The following is a 21,723-nucleotide window of genomic DNA, read 5'->3' on the forward strand; positions in this document are numbered from 1 at the left end:
TCTTGAGATCAAAACTCCCTTTACTTATTACATTTTGAAGCCTATTTTTTTCTAGTGAGGACTTTAAGAACTCAGGGCCCTGTGTGTGACCCCAAACATCTCTGCCTTTTGTCCTCTTCTTATTGCAGCTTGAAGTGGCCACTCTCATCTCCACCCCTCACATCAGGAGCATGGCCAACCAGCTCATACAGTTCAACACCACCGACAACGTAAGTGAAAACCCAACCACCGCCAGCATCACTTGAACATATCTTTGCTCTGATAATGATTATTCATCAGGTTATCCTGCCTCTATGCTAACTCATGGGCTTAAAATCTTTATGATTATTTCATTCATTTGTTCACTTCTCTCAGCAGATATGTGCTGAGCAACTACATGTATGAGAGTCTGCACTAGATGCCGAGAATAAAGGAGTGAAAAAGATAGCCTTCTATCCCAGCAGGGAAGACAGACTTTAAATAACTCACTAGGCAATGAGTTAATTATTTAATTACAATTGTAATGAGTGCCCCCAAAAGGAAATTCAGGGGGTTGTGAGAGCACAGAACAGGAGGAGTCTGAGAGCATCTTCAGGCCAGGAGGTCCTCAGTGAGGAGGTGATGCTTTGGCCATGCTATGAATAAAGTGAAATTGGACAGAGATCAGTAGAAAAGAGACCAAAAAAAAAGACAAAAGAGACAGCATGTGCAAAGACCCTGAGGTCAGGGGAACACAATTTATTTTTAAAACTCCAAAGAAACCTGTGTTATTCATCTAACTCCCTGGGGTTGCAATATGAACAAACATCCAGCAGCACAGGGTTGATATAGAATCACTGTTGATGGTGATGATTATCTCATTGTTTCAACAAATATCTATTGAGTTCCTACTGTGCGTCAGGCACTGTTCTAGGTCCTGAAGACAGACCAATGAACAAACAGACAAAAGTCCCTGGTTGTATGGAAATTTCATTCTAGTAAATAGGGGATAGAAAGTAAGTTAAATGCATAAAATATATCATATATTAGACAGCAGCAAGTGCTAAGGAGAAAAACAGCAAAGCAAGGAAGGGGGACAGAAGGCGGGGATGGAGCTGACATCTTAGATAAATACTCAAGAAGCCCTCATGGGGAAGAAACATCTGAACAAAACCTGAAGGACATAGGGGAACAAGCAGTGTGAATATCCGGGGGACATTCCAGAGAGAACGGCAAGGGTGAAAAGCACAGAGCAGAAAGGAGCATGCTGGGCTGTGTGAGGAACAGCAAGGCCAGTGTGGCTAGAGCAGAGGGAGCAAAAGGGAGAAGAGTAGGAAAGGAGGCTGGCCAAGAGAGGAGGAGAGTAGGGGTCAGGTCATGCATGGCCTAAGAAGTCAGGGTAAGGATGCGGGCTCTTACTTGGAATGAAAGGAGAAGCAGTTGGAGGATTTTGAACCGAGGAATGACATGATCGGGCATACATTTTGAGAGGCTGGTGAGGAGATTTGATTGCAATAATCTGGAGAATACTGACGGTAACTCAGACCAGGGTGGTAGCAGGGACATGGTGAGGAGTGGTTGAATTTTGAATGTAATCTGGTTGGTGCAAAAGTAACTGCAGTCCTGCAATTTTTAAAAAATTGCAAAAACTGTGATTATTTTTGCACCAACCTAATATTCTGAAAGTAGATACAGCAGAATTTGCTGATAGGTTAAATGGGGGTGAAGACAGAGGAAGCCGGGATAACTCATGGAGTTTGACTTGAGCAACTAGAAGAATGAAGCTGTCATTCATACTGCAGGGGGTGGGTGGCAGGTTTATGAGGAAAGTGGAGATCAGAAATCTTTGCTAATTGGTTTATTTTCTGCTCCCTCCACTAAAACATAAGCAAGAACTCATCTGTTTGTTCACAGATGCATACCCAGCTCCAAAGGCAGAGCATAAGTGAGGTCAATAAATGTATTCAAATGAATGGATCCCTATTTCACCACAGAGAGCTCAAAGAATTTGCCCAAGGTCTCATAGCAAGTATATTGCAGAGCTTGAATAATTATAATTCGTACTTAGCCCTGCACCTGCAAGAACCATTTCTACAAGGGCATCCTTGCCTGGTGTTAGTCAAGAATTCACTGAACAGATTCAATCTTTCCCTGTCAGCCAAACCCTTATAATAGCAACCTACCCTCCAATGAAAAGCTAAGTGATGTTGAGGACTTTTTAGCAAAGTTGCCACCATTCAGTCTGCCTGAGGATCACTGGCAGTCCTGCAGTACAGAATAGTACAGAATTAGAGATGTCATTTTTTCTTTCCAGGGACAGATTCTGGCAAATGATGTGGCAATGGAGGAAATTGAGATCACTGCCAAAAATGGCCGAATTTACACACTGACAGGAGTTCTCATTCCTCCCTCCATCGTCCCGATTCTGCCCCATCGATGTGATGAAACAAAGAGAGAGATGAAACTGGTAAGAAAACTAGGAAAATAAGTAAGGGCCCCAAACAGCCCCTCAGAGCAGACAGCATCCCACTCCTCACAATTCTGAGAAAGGTGTCAAAGAAAGTTTGACTTCCAGAACCTTGTCCCCAACAGGCTTCCGTCTTCATGAAGATGCAGGTGGGTCTGAAGTCCCACCTCATAAACTGTGAACCACAGTTCCTTGGGGAATTTCCGCAATGATAGATGCTGCCCAGGAATATTGGCTCCTCAGAGATGCCATGATGAATTACCACAAACTGGGAGGCTTGCCACAACAGTAATTTATTCTCTCACAATTCTGGAGGCCAGAAGTCTGAAATCAAGATAGCAGAGCCATGCTCACTCTGAAGGCTCTAGGGAAGAATCTTTCTTTCCTTGCCTCCTTCTGGATTCTGGGGGCTCCCAACAATTCTTGGCGTTCCATGGCTTGTAGTTGCAGGGGTCTCACTGTGTTGCCCACTCTGGAAATGACAGGTGCACACCACCACACCTGGCTAATTCTTTTTTCTTCTTTTTTATTGTAGAGATGGGGTTTCACCATCTTGCCCAAGCAGGTCTCAAACTCCTGGGCTTGAGTGATCCTCTCACCTCGGCCTCCCAAAGTGCTGGGATTACAGGCCTGAGCTGCTGTGTCCCACCCACCTCTCCTCTTTTTATAAGGACATCAATCATTATATTTAGGGCCCACCCTAATTCAGCAGGACCTCATATTAGCTTAACTAATTACATCTGCAAAGACCTTATTTCCCAACAAGATCACATTCTGAGGTTCCAGGGGACACAAGTTTTTGGAGAGATATTATTTACCCACTATACCGGAGCTCTGGGATCCAATCAGGGTTTTCCAACCCAACCCCTGGGATTTAGGATCAGTCTCCTGCCTCTTCCTTCCCCTGTCCCTGTCATCTGCAACCACCTTGCTCCAGGCTCACAGCTTTACTCTAAGAGGGACTTAAAATAGAATTTCTTCTCAGGTACCTGCTCTGGCCTAGCCAATCAACCATCTTTCTGCAGTACTTTTCAAAAAACCAAACTTTCTGTTTCCCTATGAGCTTCTGTATCCTCTAGCCTTTCCTATTTCCATAGCAACTTTTTGGCTCAGCCAGGTTTTTTTTGTTTTGTTTTGTTTTGTTGTTTGTTTGTTTTGTTTTGTTTTGTTTTGTTTGAGATGGAGTCTCGCTGTGTTGCCCAGGCTGGAGTGCAGTGGCGGAATCTCTGCTCACTCACTGCAAGCTCCGCCTCCCGGGTTCATGCCATTCTCCTGCCTCAGCCTCCCGAGTAGCTGGGACTACAGGTGCCTGCCACCAAGCCCAGATAATTTTTTTGTATTTTTAGTAGAGATGGGGTTTCACTGTGTTTGCCAGGATGGTCTTGATCTCCTGACCTCGTGATCCGCCCGCCTCGACCTCCCAAAGTGCTGGGATTACAGGCATGAGCCACCGCGCCCAGCTGGTTTAGCCAGTTTTAATCAAAGCACCTGAAATTCCAATACTGCTGTACATGCACTATTTCAGTTCCCATGGAAAACATAACCCCAAGTTTTAACAATAATAGGTCTGGGTCTTTCTTTTCAGGATGCTTCAATAATACATTAGTGATTGCTCTCACAATATCCTTGGAACATGAGCATTAAACAAGAAAAAATGGTCTCATTTTATTTATTTATTGTTTTGTTTTACTGATTCCTCTTCTTGTTATGAAGGCTGGGAATAGCTGGCCAAGCACCTGGCACAGGATTGTGGCTGATTCTTTTAATTCTAGATATTTTAATTGATGTAATGACTCTGATATGATTTAGGCCATAGAGGACGGAGCTGATCCTCTGTGCCAGTCAGACGCCATCTGGAGAATTTGATTCCATGCTGAGAACCCCTTTTTAAGAGAGGCAGAAACATGGTCACTTTCCTAGCCAGTCCCCAGTAGTAATTTATGTTTGGTTCATTCTTTGGAAACAAGGATTGGGCAGGTGCATCACCTGTTCGATTTCAGATAATTCAAAAGCTTATTCTCCATTTCCCTGAAGAACAGAATCAAGATGTGGGTTTGAGCTACAACCCAAAGAATTTTGGTTACATAAGGAAAAGAACTTCCTAATAGCTGCCTTAGAATGAACTCTTTCTTTACTCTTTTCTCTAGGTTTAAAATTGAATCTATTTGCTCTACGTGGTTTAAAATGGTTTTTGAGTGGGTTCGTCAAAAGTCCAAATGCATTCTCTGGAAAGTATTTAGGACTAGCAAAGAGTAGAAGCAGCTGGTACCCTCTGGAAGTCTCAGTGTTTACTAGGCTGAATCCATAGCTGCCTTTGGCTATGTATGTTTGGATTTTAGAGGTTTAATAACAACACTCTGTACTAGTTATGGTCCCTGCAAGAAACAGAATCCATCTGAGATGATCCAAACGAAGAGATTCTGATGAAGGAGCTACTGCAGAGGTGTGGACAGGGCTAGGGAAACAAATAAGTTTTGCTGGAGCTTTGAGGGAGAAGCAGGAAACCATTGCAACTAGGGACCAAAGAGCCCAGGGACAGGACATAGAGTTACCTGAACCCAGTGAGAGCAGGAAGCGTGGAAGAGGTGACTCCCATCAGGAACTGTAGGGATGGTACCAAAGCAGGGAGGGAGCAGGGATGAAATCCTTGACCTTGTTGTCCTCCTACCCACCAAAATCCTGCTAGTGACTTACATTGGCCAACACCAATCAGAAGCTGTCAAGGGAGCTTGAGAACATCCTTCTGGGCACAGAGCCAGATGGAGAAGGTCAGAGAGGATCTGGAGAAATTGGAGGCACACACCCAATTCCGTCACCCTGAACCGGTAGAGGAGAATCCAGGAGACTGAAAGGCAGAGATTCAGTGTCCGGCTATATTGCTGCTAAGCTAATTGGAGGACATGGCCTTAAGTCTGTAACCAAAGCTAATACTTCATCCCTAGCACAGGTGAATAACTGCAATGTCCCCTCAGGGGCAGGTGCCTCCCTGCATGCAGAGAATTGACCAGAAGCTGGGAGACCATGGACAGGCTGGCTCTGAAAGAAGTAAAAAAGGGGGCTGCTCTGAGCAGGCTCAGTTTTCTCTCCTAAACTCTTCCCACCAGCCCCCACCCCCAGCACTGACTTCACTCCTTCTCCCTACGGTCAAGTCGATGTGGGGAGGGGGTGGGTAGAGAGGCCAGGATCATGGCTCTGTGGGGTTTCCTTCACAGGGAGGGAAACATGAAACCAGCCACAGGACCGTCGCCACTGCTCCCTCTCATAGGGACACCTGCACTGACCTCCTGTCTCCCTCTCCAGGGCACTTGTGTGAGCTGTTCTCTGGTGTACTGGAGTAGATGTCCTGCTAACTCTGAGCCCACAGTGAGTGTGACAGCTTCATGAAAGCACAGATCACCCAAGCAGCCCCACTGGTGTGGTTTCTCAACCTATCTACCTTCCTTCTTTAGAAGATATTAATTGCAACTGGGGTAATATAAGATGGGCTCTTAGCCTACTATGTGGGGGATGGTAGAAAGCAATCCCACAGACCTGTGTTTGAATCCTTGTTCATTGACCCTAGAGAAGTCATTTAAACCTTTTTAATCTTTCTTCATCTGTAAATGATAATAACAAAAAGATTCACATAGATAAAACCCCAAGCACAATATCTAAATCAAGAAGGCACTCAGTTCCCATCTACTTTTTCCCTTTTAGGCCTGTAATATTATAGATGTCCACTTTTGGGTGGTACTGGCATATTGTGCAGAACCGTCTGTAAACAAGTCCTAATATTTGTTCTTCCCAAGCACTCTTCTGCAGAGACATACAAGAAATAACAAGAAAATAATACTGGGACTATCAAAAGCTTCCAGGTTTAATTGAATTCTGTACCCATTTATTGAGGATTGATCATATATCAGACATAGTGCTTGCTTCCAGAGGCATGAGGATGAATAAGAAATCATTTCATTTTGCTTTTATCTGAGAAGCTCCATCTAAAAAGGAAAACAGATAGTTGCGCAACAATCTATCATTCATATGCCAAGGACTCTATTGGTGGTAAAAAGCAAGTGTTCTAAGGCAAAAATGATGATAGAAATTTTTGCCTATAAGTTTATCATAAGAAAGAACTTACCAATGAGAAGTGGCATTAAACACTAGAATAGATCACTAGGGAAGGTTATGAGCTCTTTAATGTGATTCTATTGTGAAGTATTTAGTAAAGCAAAACATTAAAATTAAACAGGTGTGTTCAGATATTTATTTTGCTTAACGAAGCCATTACCCCTGAGTCCTTCAGGATGCTGTCAACCAGGGAATGTGAGAGGGAGGAGAAGAGGAAATTGTGTTGGCTGGTGTCACAGTGATTGCTGTGTGCCAGACATTGTTCTAAATGCTTTATGCAGCAGCCCCACGAGGTGGGTATATTATCACCATAACCAATGTATGATTGGGGCACTAAGGCAAGGAAACATAACCTACCTTGTACAAGGTCACACAGCTGATGTGGCAGAACCATGATTTGTTCTGCATGTTTAATCACCATTCTAGATTGTCTCAGCCCAGAGAAAGAGAAGGAAGAGGGAAAATAAAGGTAAATTAGACACATGGGTAGGAGCCAAAAGAAGCCCTCAAATTACCCCTCCCAGGAATCCCGTGACCCCCACCTGGTTAATTATCCTGAGATCCTCGACAAAAGGACTGTAGTGCTCCTTCCTCAGTGACCTCAGAATTCCTTATATAGCTAATATTTTAGGATTTTATAGCCTAGGAAAGTCTCATTGCTCTCTTCTTGAGCAAGAGCCCAAGATGAAGGGGTAAGCTTGACATCAACAATTATCTAAAACAAAATTTGAACCAGAGACTAAAGTCTTATGACAAAACTTGAAACCAGCATTATTGTCTCATCAATATTTTCTTGATATTTTATAGATTAGGCAGCTGAGGCCCACAGAGGCTACATGACTGTGATCCTAAAGTCTGTACGTGATAAGACCCATTCTCTAGACCTTATACTTACTATCAGTGTTTCTTGGAAAAAATGATTTCACCTGTCTGGGCCTCAGTTTCCTTATTTATAAAAAATGGCATGAAAAACAGCCACATAGAATTGAAGATTGATGAACTCATCTGTGCAATGTGTCTGGCCCATAAACAGTTCTCAGTAAACATCAGTTCTAGATAACAATGAGTGGGCATTTTTGATTAGAGAATGGAAGGATGCATATAAATTTGCCCCACTCCTAAGAGAAAAACTCAGATTATCACAATTTTGTTTGGCAAACCTTTCAATGAAGTACAGATAGACCCTTTGGGGGCTCCAAAATGTCTCTAAAAGAGATCTTAGGGATGGCTGTAGATCAGAAGGGGAGACTAGACCGCATCCAGAATGAACAGAAAATATTTTCTGCTTAGAGACATCTGCTGTGGCATGAAAGAGGGAATAAAGACCTGTGAGCCATGGATGATGCAAACTCTGGCCTGTATTCCACCAACAAGGGAACAGGCCTAAAAAAGGGTGCCCAAGCTCTGATGTAGACCCAGGTCTGCTGGCGTGGTCCAACACTCTCTCCTGACGTCAGTGGTGAAATGGAAGTACAATGGCAAGTGTCTGCAGAGGGTGTGCAGTGCCTGGAGGACCTAAACATGCTGACTGACATGCTTTCCCTCCTTGGCTTTCTCCAGGCACTCTTCACACACAGATGTGTCTACAGTGGCAGGTTTGGGAGCCTGAAGAGCGGCTGTGCCCGGTACTGCAATGCCACTGTGAAGGTGAGGAGTGCGTGGCCAAGGCCCAGTCTAGGCCAGTAGGGCCAGGCAGCTCCAGGGCCATGCTCTTGGGTCCTAGGGTCCATGTGGTCACAGGTGGCCCATGCTTGGTGTTGTCTTCCTGCAGAGGAATCAAAGGTAGATTCTTCATATGGTGACCAGACTCTCCCCTTCCCTGAATCACAGCCTCCCATGGTTTCCTACCCTCTTAACATAGATCACACTCTCGACACTTCCCCACATGGCCCACTGGTTTCCTACCCTCTTAACATAGATCACACTCTCGACACTTCCCCACGTGGCCCACTGGTTTCCTACCCTCTTAACATAGATCACACTCTCGACACTTCCCCATGTGGCCCACTGGTTTCCTACCCTCTTAACATAGATCACACTCTCTTGACACTTCCCCACGTGGCCCACCCTCTGCCTGTGGTTCTGACCTGCCTCTCACCCCCATTCCTACCTCAGAGAATGCACTTGCCATTCCCTCCCTCCGAATGCTCTTCCAGATTTCCCTGAGGCTAACTCATCTTCAGTGTCTCCATTAACCAGCCCTGTCACCACCAATCTACAGTGGCCTCCCTAGTACTCACCTGACTTCTGACCCTACCTGCCACCACTGGATGATAATACTGTTTTCCCAGCACTCACTGTTCTCTGAAATGATCTTGTTTTACTATTTTTAAAATTCATACATTGACTCTTCCCCAACTTAGAACGTTGGCACCACAAGCATGAGCCTCCTTCTGTCCATTCGCACAGTGTTAGAGCCAGTCCAGCACCCAGGGGAGGGGCTCAGTAGAGTTGTGATGACCAGATGACTGAGGACTAGCCATGCCATCAACTGCCAAAGAAAAGGGCAACCTCATAAGGAGAGGCGAATATGGCTTAGTATAATAATGGAAATTAAAATGCATCCCCTTTGAGGAACTGGTGCTCTGCTTGAGGTTTCAAAGGGCAACACGCATTTTGTTTTTCAGATTCCAAAGTGCTGCAAAGGCTTCTATGGACCCGACTGCAACCAGTGTCCAGGAGGCTTCTCAAATCCATGCTCGGGAAATGGACAGGTGAATACTGAAGACTGGCCTTCCATAAGTCAAATCGAACAATAATTTTTAAAACTTCTAAACCAAAATATGATACAATGCCAGCTACTCTTCCCAGGAAGCAAAAGAAATGACCCCTTACTAAAAGAACAGCAGATGTCTGCAGTAGAAGGAATCTGGGTCTGGGATGGGGGATGGGAGAGAGAGATTCCAGTAATGTTGCCTCTAGTCTGCTTCTCTATTGCGGACTGCAGGACCTTGGGTAACTCAACAAAGATCTCTGGGCCTCACATTCCTCCTGTGGGAGATATCAGGGTTGACCTGCACTGATCTTCAAGACTCCTTCCAGAACTAAGATTTTATGATAGTTAAAAAATAGCTCTGCCTCCTGATTGCTTTTTTGAACCTATGAGCAAAACCTAGTGAAATGTAACAGCCGAAAATTAACTCATCTAGCTTGGAGGCAAAAGTAGCTGTGGTTCATAGAGGGAAATTATAGATCTGTGCATTTAATAAACCCGCCTCTAAAACATGGCTTTTTCGAGGGGAAAGTACAGCCATGAGTGGGGACACCATGCGGACAAGGAGAATAGGGAGAGGCCAGTACTAATGACTGCGGCGAGGGGTTAGAAAGGGCCCACACCCAACGCTGATGTCAGTCAGCACACATATGACCTTGCCAAGGCTAGAGAGGTGGGAGGCAAATATGTTTACCACTGAAGAGAGAAAACACTGCAGTTTGGAGTCACAGAGCTGAGCAGGTGAGACTGTAAAGAGAGGCTAGTCACTCATTCTGGAGGCCCCTGTCTTATCACTTATCCCTTAAGCATTGTTGAAAGGTTCCCAGTTCAGCATTGTGATGCCCCCTTGAGTGACTTCCCTTAAAGTTCTAAATCCTGGCTTGGGATTCCCAAGCTGGGCACTGCTTTAGCCTCCTCCCTGATACCACATGACTCCACTTTCCACGAGGAGTCCCAGAGGGTCATGTCAAGTGGGATTTAATCTGAATTCAAAGAAGTCAGGCCATGAAATGAAAACACCGGAGAACTATGTATCCTAATGGGCCACGGGCCCTGCCTTTGCCCCCAGTGTGCAGATAGCCTCGGCGGCAACGGGACGTGCATTTGCGAGGAGGGCTTCCAAGGCTCCCAGTGTCAGTTCTGCTCTGATCCCAATAAATACGGACCTCGGTGTAACAAAAGTAAGTGGCACTTCCAGAGCTTCCTTCCACTCCTAAGCAAGGTTCCCTCTCGCACTGCAGCAGGGTATTGGTGCAGGGCTGGTGTCTCAGGACCCCTTTACTTGGGTTATGCTATCATCACAGAGCATTCATTAAGCTTTGGTTCTCAAACTGGAGCATGTGTCAGAAGGCTGATCCCTGAGCCCCACCTGCAGAGTTTCTGATTCAGTAGGCCCCAGTGGGTCTTCAGAATTTGCATTTCTAACAAGTTCCCAGGGGGCATCAACACTGCTGGTCTGGGAAGCACTTTGAAGACCACTCTCCAAAGGTTTCTCCACATTCTTGAAGTGATAGTGGGCTCTATATCAAGAAACAGATTCAGGCCAGACACAGTGGCTCACACCTGTAGTCCCAGCACTTTGGGAGGCTGAGGTGGGTGGATCACTTGAGGTCAGGAGTTTGAGACCAGCCTGACCAACATAGCAAAACCCCATCTCTACTAAAAATACAAAAATTAGCAGGGTGTGGTGGTGGGTGCCTGTAATCCTAACTACTCTGGAGGCTGAGGTAGGAGAACGGTTGAACTCAGGAGGCAGAGGTTTCAGTGAGCCGAGATTGAGCCACTGCACTCCAGCCTGGGTGACAGTGAGATTCCGTCTCAAAAAAAAAAAAATCAGATTCACTCCCTACCTTTCAGGCAGACCTCTTCCATCAGCTCCTTTATTTGCAAGGCCTGTGGCCTTGGGCAAGTTACTATACTTCTCTAGGCCTCAGTTTCTTCATCTGTAAAATGGGGATGATGAAAATACCAAGTGTCTTTTAAACTTAGTACAACTTACAAATGGAAACCGCTTGCCTTGGAACCATACCTAGTACAAAACATGTGCCACAAATATTATTACCTCACTATTTTTATCTATTGTTGTTGCTGTTAGTCTAAGTACAGTGACATAAATATCAAGAAGCTTGTAGAACATGTAGAAAGTTCCACCACAATAGGCATTTAAAAAAATAAAGTTATGCAACCTCAGAAAATGCATTCCCTCATTCTGTTCTTTAAAATAACATCCTGTGTATATTTAAATAAACATATGTATATTTTTTACATATATTTCTAAGCTAACAGCTCTTTGTGGAGTCAGACCAACCTGAAGTCCCCACACTCCAGCCTACCAACCGTCTGATCTCAGAAAATGACTATTTCTTCACCTATAAAATGAAGATAATAGTGGCACCTACATTATAGGTTGCTGACAGGATTAAATTAGACCATAATTTCGGGCTTTTGGCACAGAGCTTGCACTGAGCAAGTCATCAATAAGCAAAGCTGCTCCTCTTACTGTCGCTACTAACTCCACACATTTCCTATGAAACACAACTCTTCCACTCTCCTGCCTTATTTGATCTTCACAAATAACTCTCAGGATGGATGGGAAAGCAGAGCACATCAGGGTCAAGGCTGCTGAACCCTTTCCAATGTTCTTTTTGCCAAATTAGATTTCCATATTAGAGGAAGAAAAAAATCAGGGTTTGTCCCAAGGCCTGACAATGTTGGCATTTGTCTGAGGCCAGCCGGGCAGGACACCAAGGCTGGGATGGGACGGTGGGCTTCCAGCTGTCACACCTCTCATTCCAGGGCTACGGCTGTGCACAGTCTCATACAGGGGTCTCGTACCTTGCAAATTAAATGCTGACTTCCCTAAAATTGTATAACAATTCTTTTTTGCTTTAAGTCTGGCTGTGATTTTCCAGCCCCGCTCACTTGTGTTGTTCTCTTTCCTGAATGATGGCTCCAAGCACCCACACGAATTCCTCTCCCATGAGTCCCTTCTGGGGCGAAACTCCAGATTCCTTTATTTCTGATCATTTTCCAAGCCCCCCCAATCCTTGCCAGGTGCCTTTGAAAATCTCCATGTCCTTCTTTCTACTTTCACATGCGTAGGAACCTGAGTCTGATGAGGTGGCCCGTGTTACAATTCTTAAATACCTACAATTGAAAGCAAATTCAGCAGCTAAGGTTTAAAATGATAACAGTGATATGGAAATGCCAGTTCATATAATGATCTACAGTGTTTACACAGTCACGATCAGAAATGGACTTTGAATCCTGGTTTAAGTTTCTGCCTGGGAATTCAGCAGCAAGTTGGGCAACTTGCTTCCTCTCTCTGGGCCTCAGCTTCCTCATCTGAAAAATGGAGGTTATAAAAGTACCTACGTTCTGGGCCTGGTGACTATTAATGAGATGGTGCATGTGGAAGGCTGACCCAGTGCCATGAATGAAGTCAGTGCCCAAATATCGCCTATTGGTTATCATTGGTTTGCTGTGATAGAGTGAAAAACAAACACATTAGCTACTCATCAGGAGCCCTGCCAGCATGGGAGATCACTTCTATTTATTCCAGAATATCTTCATGAAAGGTGAGAAATTTCCAGGCTAAACTCTCCAACCAGGAAGTAGTTGAAAATGGAGTTCCTTTGCCTCTTTCAAAGCGTCACGTCCTCTTCCCCACACCCCACACACATATAGATAAAAAGGAGTTCTTGTTTTGTTTTGTTTTGGAGACAGGGTCTCACTCTGTTGACCAGGCTGGAGTACAGAGGTGCAGTCATAGCTCACTACAGCTTCAACCTCCTGGGCTCAAGTGATCCTCTCACCTCTCGGCCTCTCCAGTAACTGGGACCACAAGCACACACCATCATGCCCAGCTAATTTTTGTGTTTTTTGTAGAGACAGGGTTTCACCATGTTGCCCAGGCTGGTCTCAAACTCCTGGGCTCAAGCAATCTTCCCACGTCAGCCTCCCGGTGTGCTGGGATTACAGGCATGAGCCACCATGCTCAGCCTTAAAGGAGTTCTGAGACCAAGTTCTTCCCCTCCTGGGTGGGACAAGCAAGCTCTCCAGAGCTATCCCAGGCACTCTGAGAACACTTGAGACTCCAAGAAATAGCAGCCTGAGTCTTCCCCCGGCTCAGCCCCGATTCTGCTTTGACAAGAGTGAGTGGGGGGTGAGAGGAGGTGGTCCCTGTCCTCCAGGGTGCTCTGCCTCAGTGCTTGGCTTGTCCCCAAGGCCTGGACGGATGTCTCTCCTCCTCCTCTTTCAGAATGCCTGTGCGTTCACGGAACATGCAATAACAGGATAGACAGCGATGGGGCCTGCCTCCCTGGCACATGCAGAGACGGCTCTGCCGGGAGACTCTGTGACAAGCAGACCTCAGCCTGTGGGCCCTACGTGCAGTTCTGTCACATCCACGCCACCTGTGAATACAGCAATGGGACAGCCAGGTAGGTCTGTAAGGGGATGGCTCTTAATGACGCTGAGTCACTGTGTTACCTGTAGACGGAGCCAACCCATATCTAAACTCTGAACTGATGCCTGTTATCTCCAGCTGACAGTGTGGCGTTTGTGAAAAGAACCTCAGTCTGAGCTGGGTTTCAATTGCAGCACTCCCTGCTTTGAAGCTTACCAGCTGTGTGACTGTGGGCAAGTTACTTAACCTCTCTGAACCTCACTTTCCTCAACAGTACAATGAGGAGGATGATACCTACCAAGCAGGGCAATTGTGACGATTAGCAGAACTGAATGCAAAATCACCTAGCACCGGGGCTAGCACATCAAAGACGTTCCATCATGGAAACGATAATTATTATCACCACATATGTGAAAGAAATGAAGATTTGTCCACCAACTTTCCAACCTTTGAAGACACCTTTACTTTTTAAGGCTGTTAATAATTGCTTGCCTGTTAAAGGCATCTTGCAGGAAATTGGGTCTTTAATCAATAGGTTGCCATTTGTTTCCTTAACACTGTCTAGCATTCTGCAGTGGGTTTGAGGGGGAAAATGCCAGAGGAAATTTACCTCTCTGGAAATACCTAGCTCCAAGGCAGTAACCACCTAAAATATCCTGGGAAATGCAGAAGATGTCTGGAATTCTTGGTCCTCTTCTTGCACTGCTTTTCTTAATTTTTATTTACATAGTTATTTGTTTTGGTCTGCCTCTCCCACTAGACTATAGGCTATTTGAGACAAGAGACTGTCTCTTTTCCACGGTTGTACAATAGAAATGCCTTTTCCTAAGGAGTTAGGATCTATATCAGTGCATAAGGCAAAACCACATGTAATAAAAATTACCCCTGAAACCTATGAAATCATCCAGAGGACTGTCGGCATGGGTCTGTATGAACTATATTGCCTTTATATATAATCAAAAAAAAGTTTGATTATATATAATCAAACATTATTGGAACAGATCAGCCTATTTCTTCATTTGGACACTAGATAATGTATTTTGTTCCTGTAGGAAGCTTGATACATGAAATATATTTTTTTTAATTTTTGTAAGGCACGTATGACTGAATTTGCAGTAGGACCTGGGGGTACAAAGTCCCCAGCATCTATCATAGAGCACTCAATAAATATTGGTTGAATAGATGAATGAATGGGCCACCTTTAATAGTAAAAGTATCATCACAGAACATTTTGAGAGGAGCATCTGGAAAGGTAATGGGTCAAGAAACCAAGTCAGCTCACAGAAGAGGCACTTGATAATGTGGTGTTGGGGGAAAAAACCTCTGAGGGGCCAGAGAAGGGGAGAGGATAAGTCTCACCCGATTGTCATTTTCAAATATTTTAAGAGCTGTTGCTTAGAAGACAGAGTAGAGCTCTTCTTTGCTGAACCAGAGGTAATAATTAGTATTGAGCAGGAAGAGTTATAAAAAGGCAGGTTCTGGTAAAATAAGAGTGGAGACACTGTCAGGTGTTAAGATTTATGATCTGCAAGTTCTCTGCTAAATGCTCAGTGTGCATTAGCTCATTTAACCTTCAGCCTTATATGGGAGGTATTAGGCCCATTTTCCTCATGAGAAATAAGATCTCTCAGTTGTTAAGGGACTCGTGCAGTGTCACACAACTGCTAAGAAGTGGGCGGGCGTCATTTCCACCCAGGTGTATCTGATTGCAGATCCCAGAAGTACCCCAACCACATTTGAGTGCTGGCTTCCTCCACAGGAGCAAACAATGGAGCCATTTGGCCAGGAACTGGCTCGTCTCTAGCTGGCTGGCTCTCTTCTGGGTGGTTGGTGCTTATTCTGGGGCTGATTTTGCACACTCTCCTTTGCAGTTGTATTTGCAAAGCAGGATATGAAGGAGATGGAACTGTGTGTTCTGAGATGGACCCTTGCACAGGACTAACTCCAGGAGGCTGTAGCCGCAATGTGAGTACTGGTCTTCATTTCCACCCTGCCTGGTTTCTTTTTTTTTTTTTTTTTTTGAGAGGGAGTCTCGCTCTGTTGCCCAGGCTGGAGTGCAATGGCACAGTCTTGGCTCACTGCAACATCCGCCTCCCAGGTTCAAGCGATTCTTCTGCCTCAGCCTCCCGAGTAGCTGGGATTACAGGCGCATGCCACCACCCCTGGCTAATTTTTGTATTTTTAGTAGAGACAGGGTTTCACCATGTTGGTCAGGCTGGTCTCAAACTCCTGACCTCGTGATCTGCCCACCTCGGCCTCCCAAAGTGCTGGGATTACAGGCATAAGCCACCACACCCGGCCCTGCCTGGTTTCTTGTTGGCTTTTTTCAGTTGGTTGTTTGGGTTTTTTAGGAAATCCTGAGAAAAGACATTCCACAAGTCAGTGTCTGATCACTTTTCATATGCATGAAGCATTTGTGTTTAAACCTTGAATTTTTATTTTATTTTGACACAGGGTCTCACTCTGTTACCCAGGCTGGAGCACAGTGGTGCAATCATAGCTCACTGCAGCCTCGAACTCCTGAGCTCAAGTGATCATTTTACTCATTAGGAAACTGGGATCTGGGAAAGTCAAGTGACTAAGTTCTGTTGTTGGTAGGGATGTATCCAGAACCTACCGTTGCTTTCACTAATTCCCTTCAATGATCGCCACCCCCACCTGACCCTAGTCACCTTCATTCCTTACCTATGGTTTAGTAACTGGTTTCTTTGCTTCCTCCTATCTACCCATAGTGCATTGTCCACTCACAGCCAGAGTGGCTTGAAGTGAATCAGATCCTGTTTTTCCCAGGTTTAAGCCCCTTCAGTAATTTCCTCTGGCTCTGAGGATAAAATCTAGATGAAACCACCTGACCCCAGCCTACAGCTTCCTTTGATTCCCTTTGAACGAGCCCCATCCCAACGCCATCCCCCTCAGCCTCAGCTCAACATCGTATCTTGTATCCCTCTCTCCCTCTCATTGTGTCCTCCAGCCTCCTGGTGAGGCTTCTCCTGAGAGGCCCGGGAGCTGGTATAGTGGAGTTTGGGTTCCCACATTACACAGGCCTGGGTTCATGCCTTTTTATAGCTGCATGACCTTGGGCAACACCTGTTTCCTTAGCTGTAAAATAGAGATAATAACAATACTTTCCTCAAGGTGATGGTTTACACCTGCAAAACAATATAAACAGTCCCTGGCTTAATAACTAACACAGTGATGTCAGTGGCCATGAGCTGGCCAGTTCCAAGCAATTTTGTTCTTTAAATGACCTAATCTTTTCATGAATCTCAGTGTAAATTAAGCATTTCCACCTCACTCAATGCAAATATGTGTTTCTGGAACGTATGTCTGGAAATTCTCTCTTACTTTTGTAATCATGTGACTGAACTGAGGATTCAGAGGCTTTGCTTTTTCTTTTCCTCCTGCAGGCAGAATGCATCAAAACTGGCACGGGCACCCACACCTGTGTGTGTCAGCAGGGCTGGACGGGGAATGGGAGAGACTGCTTGGAGATCAACAACTGCCTGCTGCCCAGTGCAGGCGGCTGCCACGACAACGCAACCTGTTTGTATGTGGGTCCCGGGCAGGTAGGTTGGATGTCATGAGAGCGAAGAGAAAGCAGGAATCCTGCAGTGACTTTTCTTTCCCCTCAGGACACAGAAGTACTTTGGCTAGAACTTACTGCAGCTTTTCTCAATCATTCGTGGCAGTGAACATGGGTTCACTGCCACAACAAACCTATGATGTATTATTATCCCATCTTATAGAAAAGGAAATTGAGGCGATGAGAGGCTATTTGCATAAATCACATAGAAAATAAATAATAGTGCAAGATTTGCACCCAGTCTGACTCCAGAGCTGCCTTCTTAGTCACCACCCTGGACAAACCTTATATTTCTATAGCTCTGCAGAGTATTGATCACTTTCACTCACTGTCATTTAATGGAGGACAAGGCAGAGAAGGCTACTGCTTAAAATTAATCAGCTCCAGGGGAGGGGCTACCAACTACACTAGGATTGTGGCAATGGAAAAAGAGGCGACTGATAAGGCTCCCTTCCCCCATCCATCCCCACCTGCTTCCACCTCTTTCCACAGGTAGGACCAACAGGTGTGTTTATAATACAAGGCTAAAGAGCTCAGAACACATGGAAGATGGGAACCGGGATTTGAAATCAACCCCCTTATCTTTTGAATCTTGATACAGTTTCTCACTTTTATGTTTTAGGCTGAACTTTTTTAAAGACCTACAAATTATTTTCTGCTCTTTGAGAAATGTATTTCTTCCCATGATGATGTCTCTGTTTGAGGAAAGCCTAACCTTGCCCACCATGATATCTCCCACTTGACCCCGAGCCTTTTGGTTCTCAGACCTCTCATTTCTGTGCACAAGTTAATAATCAGAGAAACCCAGAGCTTGTAGTGGAACTTGATGAGATATTAAAGCCCACCTCCTACCTTCCCTTTCCTTCATGGAGGAATTTACCCAGACAAATGGAGATCTGCCCTATTTTATTTTTTGAGATGGAGTCTCGCTCTGTCACCCAGGCTGGAGTGCAGTGGCACGATCTCGGCTCACTGCAAGCTCTGCCTCCTGGGTTCATGCCATTCTCCTGCCTCAGCCTCCCGAGTAGCTGGAACTACAGGCACCCACCACCATGCCCGGCTAATTTTGTTTTTGTATTTTTAGTAGAGACAGGGTTTCTCCATGTTGGTCAGGCTGGTCTCAAACTCCCGATCTCAGGTGATCCACCTGCCTCGGCCTCCCAAAGTGCTGGGATTACAGGCATAAGCTACCATGCCCGGCCAATCTGCCCTATCTAAAAATATCCAAGAAGTTTTTAGGGCCTCCCTCTGTGGCTTTAGGCATCATTCCCACTCACTTCTCCATTCTGCTAGGAATGAGTGATGGAACATCGGTCCTGTGGGCCAGTGCAGGGCTGGACACTTGTGCAGAGACAGAAGTGTTGGAGCTCCTTTGGGAGCTCATAACTACCAAAGTTAGTGATCTGTACAGAACTCTTTCCAAAGAGACCCCTACAGGGGGTTAAAAGGTGGTCAACATGGGCCGGGCATTGTGGCTTACACCTGTAATCCCAGCACTTTGGGAGGCCAAGGCAGGAGGATCACCTGAGATTGGGAGTTTGAGATTAGCCTGACCAACATGGAGAAACCCCGTGTCTACTAAAAATTAGTAGGGCATTGTGGTGCATGCCTGTAATCCCAGCTACTCAGGAGGCTGAGGTAGGAGAATCGCTTGAACCTGGGAGGTGGAGGTTGCGGTGAACCGAGATCGTGCCATTGCACTCCAGCCTGGGCAACAAGAGCAAAATTCTGTATCAAAAAAAAAAAAAAAAGCAGGGGTGGGGGGCGGTCAACATGATTAGGAGCAAGGGTTAAAAAGTGGAACTGCTTAGCTAACAGCATGGCAAGTTCTCACCCTAGCCCACCTCCCTCTCTTGAAAACTGGTGGGAGATAGAAGCACACTACACCCAGGCAAAGCCTCAACGTTGACATATGTCTATTTACGGCTGGGGTAAACTATTTCAATAGACCACAGAAGGTGCTTCTCAGGGAGTGACTGTTGGCAATGGGACAGGGATAGAAAATCTGTGTCAGGGAGAAATCTTTCAGTTATAACAGAAAACTCAATTACTTGTGGAAGTGTAAAATGGTACAGCTGCTATGGAAAACAGCACAGCAATTCCCCCAAAAAAATTAAAAATGGAATAACCATATGCTCCAGCAGTTCCACTTCTGGGTATACACCCAAAAGAATCAAAAGCGGGACTCAAGCAGATATTTAAGCACCTGTATTCATAGCAGCATTATTCATAGTAGTCAAAAGATGAACACAACCCAATGGCCATTGGCAGATTAATGGATAATCAAAACGTGGTATATGTATACAATGGAATAGCAATCAGCCTTAAAAAGGAAGAAAATGCTGACACATGCTGCAACATGGGTGAACCCTGAAGATGTGTTGCTAAGTGAAATAAGCCAGAGACAGAAGGACAAATACTGTGTGATTCCACTGCTCTGAGGTTCCTAGAATAGTCAGGTTCATAGAGACAGAAAGGAGAATGGTGGCTGCCAGGAGCTAGAGTGGGGAGAGGAACGAGGAGTTATTGTGTAACGGGTCTGGAGTTTCAGTCTGGGAAGACGAAAACAGGTTTGGAGAAAGATGGTGATGATGGGTGTACACGAATGTGAATGTATTTAATGCCACTTAACTATACATTTTTAAATGGTTAAATGATAAATTTTCTCATACATATATTTACTTCAGTTCTTAAGAAGAAAAAAAAAAGCTGGTTTAAAAAGAAAAGGGAATGTTTTGGCCCACGTGACTCTAAAGTCCATATATGGATCTAGCTGCCGGTACAATATGGTTCAGGGCTCAGAAGGCAGCATAAAGGGTCTGTTTCTTGGCTCAGCTTCTTCCTAGGTTCCTGGGGTGAGGGATGACCTCCGGCCACTTCCAATTTATACCATCGCAACACTTAAGCAGAATGAAGTACATTTTCTGGTAACTTCCTCCAAAAACCCAGGATTCATTCTTTCATTGACTTGGATTGAGTGCATCCACGCCCATCCTCATTTCCTACCACTCCCATCAGCCCTTGTGCACAATTACAGAAATCAGGCCAGGGGAGGCCCAGGGTGGAAGACGCAGTGATAAGCACAGGCCAAGGCCCTGCACCCCACCCTAGGGTGGAGGAATCAGCCACATTTTATCATGTGGACTAGGGGAGGGGGAGTGATGGTGTCCCCAGAGCCAAACGGCATGTAGTTTCCAGAAAGAGAGAGAACAGATGCTGGCCAGACAAAATAAAACAGATGTTCCCTTACCTATTCATTTGCTCATTCATCCAACACTTCTCAAGTGCCTACACCCACTCAGCCACTAAGCTCAGTGGTGAGGATAAGAGATTACCGTGGCCAGGACCCTCAGCCAGACTTGAAGAAATGCGATCTTGTGCGAGGCGACAGACAAACCTATGTATAACGCTAAAGTGATAAATGTTGTAAAAGCCACATAGGGTAAGTCCCATGGTCTGGTTGTTCCACAGCATCTGAGGGCTGCTTTCCTATTTATCTTTCTGATTTCTCTGACAGCAGAGCCTGCTCATGGGTCTGGAGAAAATTAGCTTTAAAATGTGGCTCCAGGAGTCTTAATTATGAAAAAGCTCACTGCAGTCTTATGTCTTGCCAAGCACTCAGTAAATGATTGCATTCATTTTTGACGCACTTGAGTTGGCAGATTGCACTTGAGAAAAGGAAAAAAAAATGCCTTGGTGTCTGTATTAGCTTTCTGGGGCTGCCATACAAAGTGTCACAAACTAGGTGGCATAGAACAACAAAAATGTATTGTTTCACAGTTGTAGAGGCTGGAGGTCTGAGATCAAGGTGTCGTCAGGGTTGTTTCTGTCTGAGAGCTGTGAAGAAGCTGTTCCATGCCTCTCTCCTAATTTCGGGTGCTTTGCTGAAAATCCTTGGTGTTGCTTGGCTTGTGGACACGTCACCCTGATCTCTGCCTTCGTGTTCAGATGCTGTTCTCCCTGTGGGTGTATCTGTCTCCAAATTCTGCCCTGCTTTTTTTTTTTTTTTTTTTTTTTTTTTGAGACAGAGTCTCGCTGTGTTGCCAGGCTGGAGTGCAGTGGTGCAATCTCGGCTCACTACAACCTCCACCTCCTGGGTTCAAGCGATTCTCCTGCGTCAGCCTCCCAAGTAACTGGGACTACAGGTGTGTGCCACCACACCCAGCTAATTTTTGTATTTTTAGTAGAGACGGGGTTTCTCTGCGTTGGCAAGATGGTCTCAATGTCTTCGCCTCATGATCTGCTCGCCTCGGCCTCCCAAAGCCCCGTTTTTATTAATATAAGGATTCTGGTCTTACTGGATTCAGGGCCCACCCTACTCCAGTATGACTTCATCTTAACTAATTATATCATAACAACCCTATTTCCAAATAAGGTTGCATTCTGAGGTACTGGAGGTTAGGACTTCAACAAATGAATTTGGGAATAAGGGGACACAGTTCAACCTGTTACAGTATCTGTCTCCTCTCTACTCTGTCCTCCTTTCT

At 45.2% G+C, this 21,723-nt stretch overlaps 1 protein-coding gene and 1 long non-coding RNA gene across 7 annotated transcripts in view; one reads left to right on the forward strand and one right to left on the reverse strand.

Annotated features, from left to right (window-relative positions):
* The window catches only part of STAB2 (stabilin 2), a 182,864-nt gene that overhangs the window by 72,103 nt on the left and 89,038 nt on the right, over positions 1–21,723 (forward strand). Inside the window, exons 17-25 of the mRNA XM_024256759.2 lie at positions 129–209; positions 2,273–2,425; positions 5,726–5,788; positions 8,093–8,179; positions 9,160–9,246; positions 10,315–10,426; positions 13,507–13,687; positions 15,525–15,618; positions 17,061–17,219. Coding sequence (XP_024112527.2) covers positions 129–209; positions 2,273–2,425; positions 5,726–5,788; positions 8,093–8,179; positions 9,160–9,246; positions 10,315–10,426; positions 13,507–13,687; positions 15,525–15,618; positions 17,061–17,219 — 1,017 coding nt within the window. The remainder of the gene's footprint in view (positions 1–128; positions 210–2,272; positions 2,426–5,725; positions 5,789–8,092; positions 8,180–9,159; positions 9,247–10,314; positions 10,427–13,506; positions 13,688–15,524; positions 15,619–17,060; positions 17,220–21,723) is intronic.
* Positions 6,259–10,069, reverse strand: LOC129049211 (uncharacterized). Of its 6 annotated transcripts, none has more exons than XR_008512111.1 (6): positions 9,940–10,038; positions 8,773–9,023; positions 7,859–8,297; positions 7,075–7,247; positions 6,890–6,954; positions 6,259–6,402 (listed from the first exon to the last, which is right to left on the reverse strand). It is a non-coding gene; the product is annotated as an uncharacterized LOC129049211 (long non-coding RNA). The 6 variants fall into 6 exon arrangements; XR_008512108.1 differs by having other exon boundaries at positions 6,276–6,402; positions 8,790–9,023; positions 9,940–10,069; XR_008512110.1 differs by lacking the exon at positions 7,075–7,247 and having other exon boundaries at positions 9,940–10,037.

The sequence above is a fragment of the Pongo abelii genome, chromosome 10 (genome assembly GCF_028885655.2).
Source record: "Pongo abelii isolate AG06213 chromosome 10, NHGRI_mPonAbe1-v2.0_pri, whole genome shotgun sequence".
Lineage (NCBI taxonomy): Eukaryota > Metazoa > Chordata > Mammalia > Primates > Hominidae > Pongo > Pongo abelii.